Genomic DNA, 12,740 nt, shown 5'->3' with positions numbered 1-12,740 from the left:
AATTGAGTATCAGCAAAAACACATGCAGCAAGTAAGAGTTTTTTGCTATGACCAAGTTCTCCCCAGTCATTAAACACGAAAATGATGCTTCATGTGAGGGTGGTGACTTTGGGACATACAGGATGTAGGAAGTGACTGTGTAATTTTGGAGATGGTATAAAAGAAAATGATTTGGTTTTTCTGGGCTGTAATACAGTTGATTCTTGAACAATACAGGGATCAGAGGAACCAACCCTTGAAAATCCACAGTATAATTTATAGCCTGCCCTCTGTTCCTCCATATCTGTGGATTCAAACAATCACTGACTGTGTAGAACTATATTATTTACTATTGTAAAATATCTGGGTATAAGTGGACCCATGCAATTCAAACTCCTGTTGTTCAAGAGTCAACAGTATACAATATCCAAATGCTTGGCTTCTTATAGAGGGTGTGTGCATCTCCACAGATAGGAAGGATGCTGGATGGCATTTAGAAACAGGTTTGGTGACCCAATTAGAAATATTTTAAACTATATTTATTGTGGGGAAGGATATAATCGTTTCACCCTGTTGCTGTTATACCTAATGTAGAAGGAATCCAAGAGGATGCTGACAGAAATGGGTGTGTATAATGGCTATAATGGTGTGTCAGTGTTTATTGGAGATCACAGATCAGGAACTTTTCATACCTTTCCATTCCTTTCCTTTTCCTTCTCTCCTTGCAGCAGTATTCCACAAGGTAACTTTTATTAATATCCCTTTTATCAGATGGGGAAATTGAGGCACAGAGAGGTTCAGTATCTTGCCCATATTCACATACCTAGTAAGTGGTAGAACCACTGTTGGAACCCACTGCCTGTGCTCTTTCCTACACTAAACTCCATAATCAAAGGTCAGATGTAAGTATATTACAAGACACTCTTATACAAAGGACATGAAAGGCACTTCACGGAGAGTCCCAAATATTAAACGTAGTGATAAAGCTGAATTGGAAAGTAGATTTAGTAAAGAATTATAAAAGAGAAGGAAAGGGCATCAGACTCCAGGCTGCTTAGACAAAGTTCCTAAGGCAGTTCATGTATTAATATTCATGCTAAGATTTATGTTACATGGGCATCATTAAACTGTCTTTTCATCCCTGGGGTTCCTTATCCATAGAGCCTCATATTTCCCCTTCCAATAAGTTGGAATCACAGCTTCTAAATGTGGCAAGAGGGAAGGTTTGGGCAATGTAAGTCAGTTTCCCAGTCTGTCCTCCAGGTCTATGACCTTCTCACGCCACTCTGCTGGAATTTTCCTGTGTCTGTGGTGGTATTTTAATATGGTATAGTCTAGGTGTTCAGACAACTACTGTAGTTATAGGACTTGGAGGGCTGGATGGAAGAGAGGTTTTTGCTGGTCCTGCCTCAGGAAGGCTAAGTAAATCAGAGAGTTCACTTCCTTTTGCTAGCAGGGGTGTTGGAGAAAAAGCCAGAGGGGTTGGCAACAGTTGGGCCACAGAAGTGTCCATGAAAGATCTCAGTTTCCAGTATGCCTTGATAGACTGGAGGTAAGGTAGAAATGATAAACACCTCTCTCAACTGATGGTGTTCTCCTGGGGTGTAATACCTGTTGGGGACAGAGTGTGGGTCAGGAATCCAATGGGGATGAGCCAAGTGGAGTATGGAAGAGACAAGGTGAATTAGAACATGTAGTTATTCTTGAAAAGGGAGTTCTAAACCAAAAGTGTTCTATATTGTAGGAAAACTCCGTGGTAGACATAAATTTGGCCTGATTTTTCTTTTGCTTCAAAGCATAGCATCATAGGTGTGCTTTGAAGTCTGTCTGATGCATTGGATCTGGTTTTAAGATTTTGGTTGATGTGTGCAGAAGAGAGGTACAGTCATGTCAACCACTATAAACACTTTAATGAGTACCTATTCTGTGCCAGACAACTGGATAGCTGCTGGTAACAGGAAACCAGACAAAGCATTCCTGTTTTCATGGTGCTTGCAATTTAGTGGGTAGGGAGGTGTGGGAGAGACCAACATGTTACAGAGAGTTGCATAAACGGCATAGGAATATACAGAGAGTTGGATAAATGACATAGGAATATATAAGAAGGACACCTCATCTAGACTTGTAGATTAAGGTAAGCTTCTTGGTGGAGGTGACACCTGAACTGAGTCTAAGAAGACGATGTCACCAGGTAGTATGCCAGCCCCACAGCAGGTAGATATGGACAAGGTGATTTTAACAGGGTAATGCTCAGTTCCGGACATTAGTTCAACTCTCGTTTAAAAGGACCATTAGCAAACAGGAATAGCAAGTAGAGACCAATGAAGATGGAAAGATGAAGGAACCAGGGACAGTTAACCAAGGATAGAGAACCTTCAGGAGGGATCTATCAGAGAGATGGCCACATGGAAGAGACATTATACTAGTAAGAGCAGACCCAAATCAGGGGCATTATTCCTTCAACAAAAGGAATAATTTTATAATGATTCAAAATGGAATGGATTTAACAAATGAGACCAATTGAGTAAAATATTTAAGCAGAATTTGATCCTCTTACAATGACCTCGTCTAGAAGGTTGTGGGGTGAATTATTATTTGAGTGAAAACTTGTCAAAAGTGCTCTAACATCCTCTCTGACACAGTAGGACCCTTACATCACTTTCCTTAAATGATATAGCATTCAAAAGCCACCTTGAGCAGGAGTATACAGGCAGATATCTAAGGCACATAAATGCAAATTGCATGGGTCTCCAAGCTATGAGGGAGTGGAGAGTATGAGGATGATGCTAAAAGAAATTGTTTCTAATAGTCTTTACAAGGTGGAAACTGAATCCCCATTGGTATTGAAGATTAGATGAGACAATGGATTGGAGAGCATACATCATAAGGTATCACTATAAATTTTATTAACATAAAATCTCCATTCTAGTTTCCTAGTGACAAACATTAATAAATCATTATGATAATTCCCTGATCCAGTGCTCCTGAAGTTTATTTTAAAAAACCCAAACTCCACATTGTTTTCTCTGTACTTTGCTCTTTCTTTCTTCCTCCCCTCCTCTTCTTTGTTTAATTTTACCGTAAGTGTTTCCCATCTTCCCAAGGATAGTTCTTTGCTTTGTCTCCAAACTCCGTCTGCATGGTACTAATTACATTGGGTTATAACGGTCTTCATAAATTTGTCAATAGCTGAAGACAGAGAGCAGAAGGATAAAGGCAATGTTTTACTGCCTCAGCATCTGGTACATAGTTAAGTGCTCAAAAATGGTTCCATGAATGGATAGATGGATGGATGGATGGATGAGGAAGAGGCCATTTCCCTCACTGCCATCTAATTTTATCCCCCCTTATCATACTTTGCTGACACTGTCTCTCACAGCTCACCTATGTTCTCTAATTGCCAAAATCAGTGTCATCATCCTTGGATTCTAATGACACTATAATTAATATAACCCACCACAATTTTCCTCTCTTAATTTTTGTCTCTCCTCATGTCCTGATTATTCCACTAACTCTCTGTTTCTTCATTTTTCCCTCCTATTGCCTGATAGCACATTTCCGTGAATCTTTGGTCTCTTCTCTGGAAACACATATATAGGTAAAAGAGATGTTCTCTACTTTCAAATCTCCCATAAGCCATCTGTTTGGAAAATTCCTAAGTAAACATTTTGGTCCCTGGGTTCTCATTCTCTAGCCCCATCTCTTACACTGCTTGTTGGGCATTTCCAACTAATCATTATATTTTCACATAAAATCCAACAAAAACTGTACTCATTTTCTTCTGACCAACTCCTCCATTCATTCCTTGATTCACTTGTGAATTCACTTCAATTGAGTCAGCCTGTCATTCTCCCCAAACACTTTGCAACTTTTTACTTCCATACTTTTGTCACGCAGTTTCTTTTACCTAGAATGTCACCATTATTTATCTTCTTCTCTAAAAATCTTATCTAATCTTCAAGGCCCAAATCAGTTGCCACCATTTGAGGTCTTCCTTGATCATTGTTGCTAGATAACCTCCCTCCTCTTCACTCCTATAGAATTTGTCTGTACAATACCTGTGAAACCTATCACATAACACCTTATGTTGTAGTTATCTTTAAATCAGTCTTATTTGCCTCATTATGTAGTATAAACCCTTTGAGGGAAGACATGAAGCCCTGCTTCAGGAACCACCTTACATGGTGGCCCCATCTCTTGATGGACTGCTGATCTTTGTCCAAGTTTAACCGTGTGTTTCTCCCTCACGATCATTATTCTGCCATTTGCTAATTCAACAACAATAATAATAACAAAGTCTTGTGCTCCTACTACATGCTTTTACATTGAGAATTACTCTTTATTTTCCCCCAGTTGAAACTATCTATGTTTCTGACAGCTAACCCCATCCCCACCACCAAGGGCCTTGACCATTCAGGACACTGGGGGTGGGGGTGGTCATATGAGTAGGGAGAGGATGTGGCAAGTGCAGTGGGGCAACTCCAGAGAGTAGGTGGCCATTAAACCTCTCCAGGAAAAGTTCTGCAGCCAAAATGACTCATCCAAGATGTAACAACTCAAGTTGATCTGCATCAACCCTGATATTCGAGATTCCTGATTTGAAAAGACAGGGTCAGTTACTGTGGATGAACTTCTAGTGAATGGACATTCTCAGCAAAACTCAGGTACTTAGTCATGGATTGTAAGATCTATCTAAATTAGTGAAAAGGATCTTGGGATCTAAGACTCGCCTCTGGGTGTGATGGAGAAGGACTGCCCTGAGATCCAAGTCTGTCAACAAGGTGAGGTTCAAGGACAGACTGCAGGTCTAGCAGAGACTTGGGAAGCAGGCTATTTAGACTTGTAGCTGAGTATGACTGGAACAGAGTGGGATGGATACCAGGGAATTAGTAGGCAGAGTTTTGTTATTTATGCATGTCTTTACTCTTGGTTCCTCTTTTAATCTCTCAGAGAGTTTATTCCCTCTTCTATCTTCAACCATTACCCCTATCTGAGCAACTATATTTTTGGTCCTGACCAAATTTCATATTGTCCAGAGACCATCATTGGATGTTTTCTTTCACTCAAATACAACATATCTAGAACCAATCTGAGTAGTGAGCAACCTTTACCTTTCATCTTGCTGAAATTATAACTGCCCCTACCAGGTAGAGAAGCAGTGTTATCAGACCAGAGCTTTTCTGAGCCTCCTGTTGCTGTGTGCTAGGTTCCAAGTGAGGTTACATTTTGCCTTTGTAGCCCATCTTGTGGGGCTTAAGGATTGGTTCCCCCCTCCTCTCTTCTTAGATGCTGCTCCACAAAACTAGAACCAGTCATCATCACTGGCTCCTGAAAAATGAAGGTGTCACCTCTCAGTGTCCTCCAGCTTCTAATTTCATGAAACATCACACACACCTTTTAGTTGGTACAATAGGAAGGAATTTTAAAATCTTATGGAGTTTTAAAATGTAAAATCCCTGGTATTTTTTGGAGTTTAATTAGAGGTAGACATGATATTATTTAGTATATTTATCTCTGCAGCTTTTTAAAGTTCTAGGTAGTCATTGCCTTCAGTAAATAAGTATTCCTTCTGAAGGGGATCTCATTCATCCCCTCTCTCCCCTCATTCTATGGAAAGATTACAAGAAAGATTCAAATTAGTTCTACAATCTGCAGCTGAAGTTTTTTCTTTGCTTACATTTTGTTTCTAGAAGGAAATTTGGCATAGTTTACTAAGACGGTTTGACCTAACTATTCAACTTTAAGGAGTTTATTTTATGAAAAGAACAAGGGATGCTCTCAAAGATTTATGTCAAGGATATTAATTTCAAAGTTACTTGTAATCATTGAAAATGGAAACAATATACATCTAAAAATAGAGGAATGGTTAAATAAATGATTACAGCCTTGCAATATAATGCATCCATTAAAAATCCTATTTTGAAAACTATTTCATGACATGGAAAATGACCATGATATGATGCTAAGGGACAAAACAAAACACAAAAAAACAGCTGCTGAAACTGTTTTTATTATGATCCAAAATTTATCTTAAAAAGTATGAGTGACTTTATGTGTTATAAATAACACAGAAAAAGTATAAGCTAGCATTCCAGACTTTTAACAGGTTAACTGTCAATAGTGGACTTGTAGATTTTTACATTTTTTTAAATGGAGGACTTGGAGATACAGCCTTGAAGCCTTATGCCTAACTCTACCTTGAACTGTAACCCTGAGCATGCCATTGATGATGTTCTTCCAAATGTTCTTCTAGGAGCATGTATTATTTTATTCATTCATTCATTCGTTTAATCAATAAACATGTAGTGACTGTTAAGTGCCAAGCACTCTTCTCTGTTTTGAGAAGATAAACAAGACAGAAGAGAAATGTTCCTTGCTCTGCCCAGAGTTTATAATCCTTTAAAATTAGGAAGAAATGTGTTTAAAAATTTCATTTCATTTGACCCAGTAATTCTACTTCTGGGAAATCTACCCTAAAGAAATAATCAAGAAAGCAAAATAAAATTATCATACAGAAATGTTTATTAGTACTTTAATCATAATGGCAAAAAAATCTAGACATCACCTAGATTCCCAGCAGTAGCGGGATGGTTAAAGTAATAATGGCACATTCATAAAATGGAATAATAGGAAACCACTATGATTATGTTACTGAAGACTTTTTAATAACATGGGAAAATATTATTTGTTACTGAAGACTTTTTAATAACATGGGAAAATATTATTAATGTTTTCCATTAATATCAATGGAAAAAAGTAAGCTACAAAATTATCCAGAATCTGACTTCAATTATGTAGTGTAATAGTCATAAAAGAAATTCAACTGTTAACAGGTGTAACTTTTGCATTGTGAATTAATGGTTGATTTGTATTTTTGTTTCTGTGTCCTTCATGAACAAGGTTTAATTTTATAATCAGGAAAACCACGTTGCTTTCATTTTTAAGATGATTCAAAGATTATCTGTTAAAAATTCAAGGAGCATACAAAAAGGTAACTTAACATTTCCTCAAAGTCTGCATTGTCATGGTGGAGAAAGAAGCGATCATTCATGTGGAAAGAGCTGGAGGCCTCTTCCTTTCTAAAGCATTCTTGGGAGAGAATGGATGACCATGCCTGTGGTGGAGCTAGATTCATCAGAGGGCCTGAGGGGATTAATTTACTCAGCTCATGAGGCTGAGCAAGGAAAAACAGAAGGAGCACTTGGAGGACTTGGAGACACAGCCTTGAGGCATCATCTCTAACTCTACCTTGAACTCTAGCCCTGAGCATGCCATTGATAATCTGCACATCAGGCACAGGTGGCATTTCTTGTTTTTGTCATTGCTCTCAGCTCTGACACCAGAGATCCTCTGACCTCACTGAATAGGTGTCATGAAGGGTCAGGGTCTATGGTTTGCCTGGAGAGAAACAGTGGAGCCTGTGATGCCAGAGTCAAGGCAGCCAAAATCTGGCTCCTTGCCCAACCCACTGAAGAGTTTGACCCCGAACTTTGCCCCTAACCTTCTACATTCAAAGGGAAAGAGAAGGGCTGTAGAACATGTCATTTCTGTGTAAACCAAAGCAAGAGAGCTGTTCTCTGGTGTTCCATCAGCTACTGAATGCTTGGGCTCATGCTGACTGTCAGGTCTCCCTTGAGCTCACACAAGTACCCGATGCAGTAAAAATACCAACTTTCCCTCTAATTTAGAGATAATCAAGACAGCGTGTGTAAGACCGAAAAGGCACCAGATTTCACTGCACATATAATCAGTTATACATCATGCTGTGAGTTTTCTAAGTTTAAGGGGGCTGATGTGAAGTTAAAGGAGCAAGTCAGTGCAGAAAGATTACAGGTACCTCACTTTCAGCAAACCAAATATCTAAAAACCAGAGTAGCATAAGAGATAAATTTACAAAAGAATTCATTTCACTACCACTTTGAGTAATTGGTTTCCCTTCTACATTTAAAATATAAATTGATTCACCACAACTTATTTTACACACAACATATTAAGCACTTAAGAGTTGCATAAAGGGAACTTAAAAATTAGCATTTGGACATCACTGCAAAGGAAACATAGTTTTCTCTGATTTTAAAAGTGATCATTGACTACAGAACCTGCAAAAGACCTCAAATCAATTGCAAATCTCTACACAAAAGAATTCAGTAATTTGGGAATGATTTTTTTGAAGTTTTTCTCTTAGCTCCTTCTTTGGGCTTCTCATATTCATTTATCTCAGCAAGGCCCTCAAAAGAACCCATTTTAAAATCACAGTGGTAGGTGTTTTAAACATACCTCCACATCCTAGGTAAACATTTAACACTTGTACACCCATAGATATACACATTAGAGACCTAGGACACCCACAAAAAAGTCAATACAAATAGAGCTGTGCTCTAATGATCAATTTTCCATCATGCCACCTGAGGACACTTTCATTCCAGAACTGTAGCTCCAATGTGTGAAAATGCCAACATTTTCACTTTTAATCAGCTTCTGAAACCCTAGCCTGTTGGGTGCAGGAAAGAAAGAGCTTTCAATTGCCTTTAATTGCCTTTGCTAAGCATGTTTCTCTGTGGATGTAGAGAGCCTAAAAACATTGACCTCACATGGCCAGAGAAGTTTAGAAAAACTCTTGGATCCTTATCTGTGGAGTTCCTTAAGAACAGCATAGCTGCCTCTCATTTCTGAATGAGAACCCCTAGCAGCATAGAGAAAGCTGAATTAGAATCCTCAGTATTTTATGATTCTAATAAAATGCTCTTCACATCCAAATAATATTGGAGAGTTGTGGTGGGAGAAGAAAGTTCCTGAATATTCAGGAGAAATTGAAAATGAGAAATTTTGCCTATGTGTACTTAAAACTGGAAGGTATCAAAAGGCTGTACAGCTGAATAGCAGGCCTGCAAGGATTCACAAAGCCCTAGCCAGGGGCCAGCCCCTTGGCCACATCCTGGGTATCCCCTTCAGGCTTTAAAGGCAAAAGAGAGAAGGAATATATTGAAAGAAGCAAAGTAGGAGTTGAATGGAAAATGTCAGGAAGATGAGTGGAGAAGGGAAAAATAAAAGAGAGAAATGAAGAAAAAAGGTGGGATGTATACATAAAGGGAGGGAGACTGGTGATGGGTGAAAAGGAGTAGAAAAAGAAAGAGAAATAGAAAAGAAAATCATGAGATAAGATAAAATCCCCCATCAACAAGTGACTCAGCTAACTGTCAGTATAAATCCAGGGGTTCAAGTGGCTAATCTCCACCTTGAACCAGGCACTATCCAAACCTGAAGCTCCATAGCAATGCTATCTTCCTTTAAGGATATTTTTTCCCTTTTCCACAAAGGGCAAGCTCACCTATCGAAGGCCACAGCTGTCATGGAGTAGATACTGGCAAAGACAGCAGCAATGGGGAAGAAGTTGTGGAATTTGCAGTAGAACAGGCCGTAGTACCACTCGTTGTGGACAGCATAAGTGAAGTTCACCACCGTATTGAATGCAGCCATGGAGGCCTCTGCGAAGGCCAGGTTCACCAGGAAATAGTTAGTAACTGTCCTCATTCTCTTGTGAGCCAAGATGATCCACATCACCACCACGTTGCCCACCACGGAGGTCACCACAATGACTGTGTAGGCAGCTGCCCAAAGGACAATTTGCCAGGCCGGCTGCACAAACTGGTTGGGCTCCGAGGTGTTGGTGGAGATATTTGGGAAGAGGTCTGAGTCCACAGGGAGGACGTTATCCATTCTTCTGCTAAGCGGTTAAACCTTCCTCTCTGTACGCACACACAAACCCTTTGCAGCAGGGTCCTGAGCCAGCACCTGGTGTCAGAGTCCTGTTTAACCAAGACAGGAGGGCTGCAGGCTCTTTCTGGACAGAACTCTTTCCTTGTAAGCAGAAGACTTGGCGCTAAGATAAAAGCTTCTAGATGTGCTGTATGCCCTTGGTGGCTTTGAATTCCTCCACTTTCGAGCCTCAGAAAGCACTTGAGTTCTGTAATCTGGAGACTGCGTCTCTTCTGCGTTGAGCTGGAAAAGAGAAAGAAATTCCACGGGTCACGGTTCCAGGAAGCAGAGATCCTCCACCTTTCTGCACCTGCTGCTGCTTGCAACTGCTATTCCTCCTATCTGCAGCGGGAAAGGCAAAGCCCTGTGCTGCGTGAGGATTTCGGGGCGAAGGTGGGGGTGGGGGGTATTAGTCACAGCACGACCTGTCAAAGTTCAGAGTCTGTGGCAGGAATTCTGGGGCCCTGCGTCCAGCTGGAGATTTTTTCCTTTGCTTTCACTACCGCCGCCACCGTCTGCAGCTTTGCAGGCGCCTCTTGGCTCGGGTCCTGCTCAGCTCGGGAGTTAGCAGAACCTTGGCAGGCTGCGCGTGAGGTCTTTATAACCCACTGTAAAGACGTCACTGGGAAGGGGCAGTACCTGGCTACGTGCTCGCCAGTCCCCTTGCGCAGAGCTGCAGCTGCACCATCTGTTGACAACTGTCTCACTGCACCATCTCAGCCACCAAGCCTTTTGCTGCTACCTGCTGTGAGTCTGCAAGCCGGGTTCCCCACGCACTCCTCGAGGGGGCGCTAGCTAGGTCCCCTCGGAGTAACTGCGCCAGATGCGGTCCGCAGCTGGAACCCCAGATGAACCAAGGGGAAAGGAAGGATTCGCGAAAGAGCTGTAGCGATGGACGCTCAACATCCAGGGAGGGCAGGAATGCTGTCATAGCTCTGCAGAGGCCCCTGCTTCTGGCGGTCGGAGTTGGCCAAGTGTGGGGGCGACGTGCCAGCGCTCGCTCCGGGCCTCGCTCCAGTCCGAAACACTCCCAAAATACCTAGTTCCTTTTCCTAGCAGGCCGATTCCCCTGGGAAGCAGTGTTAGGTTCTAAGCTTTGGGGACACCTTTCCCAGCCACCCCTCGCCCCATGAAAATCTTCAGTAGCGCTCTCCAGATGAGGCCCCCGCTCAGGCAGTGGGGACTGCGCTGAGCTCCCTGCGAAGCGGTATGTCTCCCAGGCGCGCATCTCTGGGCTCTCTGCCAGCACCCACTGTGGTCTCGCGTTGGCCGTCCCGAGACCAGCAGCCTCTGCCTCCGCGCCTCCCCGGCCTGTGGGCCAGAGCCGGTCCCGGGGTGGCGTCGGGGGCTCTTCCTCCTCTCCCCATCCGGCTGCCAGGTTTGCATAAATACTAGAGGGCATGTCTGCTCGCCTTATCTCCCCACCCTAGACCCGACCCTGGCGGGCTTCGAGGCCTCGTCTCCTAGTCCAAGACCATTTCAAATGGCCAAGCTGGTACAGGGCGCTGGGAGAAGCTGGGAAGGGCTCGCCCGTAGGTGCCAACCGTTTCTCAGAAACGGAGGTGGACTGAGGTTCTGAGGGCGTTCCAGCCAGACACCCTGGGAGATGAGGTTCCGTGGGCACTCGAATCTTCCGAGCCTTTCTGGGGGCCATCTACCCCTCTGCCCGATCCCTCACCTTTCACTGCGGGCACTCGGAACTGTAGGATGTGGGCTGGGATGGGCGCGGGAGCTCGGGTTTGAGTAAGCCGGCACTCTACTGGGAGCCGAGTTTATGCACTCGTTCTGCCTGGTTGAGCGCTTCTCCTGCGAGGGAGCAAAGTATCTGGCGGGAAGCGCTTTAATGTTCAGAAACGTATTGTATGGGCTTAAGCCGGGCTAAAATCCGATGCTTTCGGGGAATCTGCTAGTTCACTCTGCTCTTGTTGAATCCTGGAATTTCAGCGTTTATATGAATCGCATATTGCACTGCCTGGTCCTCCAAGCACCCTTAAACCCTGAAAAGAAGACTCTAGTGATACCTTGAAGAAAACAGTGGCCACACGGCCCCACCCCACCCCATTTAGAGAGGCATCAAAGGAGAGCCTTCTTGTGGAAGGGAACACCTTCTCTTCCACTCTGGATCTCTCACTGCTGCTTCCACCACCTCGCAGAGCTGACCGTGTGAGTATGTATGTGTGTGTCCACCTTTAATTTTTCCTCCCAAGCTGTCTTAAAGCTATCTTTCCCTCTTTCTCCCTGTCCGGTGGAGGCAGCCTGACTTTTTCTAAAGGAATTTTACTCAGTGCTTGGGGGTGGGGTGGGAAGAAAGAGAATAAATCCTAAGTATATAATAAAAGCTAAATATAAATAAATTTAAAATAAATGCTAAAAAATTAGGATTTATCTATTAATCCTCCATTAGTGGGGCAAGATGATAATTTGAACCAGGTACTACTGTGCTGTGGATATAGGCTAGAAAACATTTACAGTATAGTGACAGAGAAAGAGACAATTACCTACACAAAATGGGCAGTATTATGATGAGCAAAGTATTATCTCCTGATAAGAGAAGAGGGAAGCATTAATCTAGACAATGAGGGGAACCAGGGAAGAGGGTAGAAAATCATATCTGTGGATTTGAATGTTAAGCCTGAAGAATGTTACGGATGAGAGGAGGCTGAGGGTGAAAGAGAGGAGAATATCCCATATATACATTTCATATGTCAAATCATGTCACCCTGCTTAAAGTCCCACAAGGTCCAGCTAACTCAGAAGAACACCTACATTTCTTACTCTGGCCTTCAAGGGTCTGCATTCCTGGCCCCGAAGAGTGGGTGAGGCTGGCCTAGGTGGCTCCTTCCTGTTCCTGGATCCTCATGGCTGGTAGCCATGTCCTAAGTATGTATGACTTGTTAAAGTTAATTTCTTTCCCACAAAAAAAAACAAAGCATATTCATGATAGTTTCACATTAATAAAATGACTCAGCCATACAGTAGCCAAAGTTGTCCTTAATTCACACACA

General features: G+C 42.4%; 1 protein-coding gene across 1 annotated transcript in view; it reads right to left on the bottom strand.

Annotated features, from left to right (window-relative positions):
• The window catches only part of TACR1 (tachykinin receptor 1), a 298,687-nt gene extending 288,039 nt beyond the window's left edge, over positions 1 to 10,648 (bottom strand). Inside the window, exon 1 of the mRNA XM_082428074.1 lies at positions 9,308 to 10,648. Within this exon, the coding sequence (XP_082284200.1) occupies positions 9,308 to 9,696 (389 nt within the window). The 5' untranslated portion in view covers positions 9,697 to 10,648. The remainder of the gene's footprint in view (positions 1 to 9,307) is intronic.
• Between the last annotated feature and the right edge of the window lie 2,092 nt (positions 10,649 to 12,740).

This window comes from Balaenoptera physalus (genome assembly GCF_965194825.1).
Source record: "Balaenoptera physalus genome assembly, chromosome: 15".
NCBI classification, from domain to species: Eukaryota; Metazoa; Chordata; class Mammalia; order Artiodactyla; family Balaenopteridae; genus Balaenoptera; species Balaenoptera physalus.
This window is presented reverse-complemented; position numbering and strand designations above follow the sequence as displayed.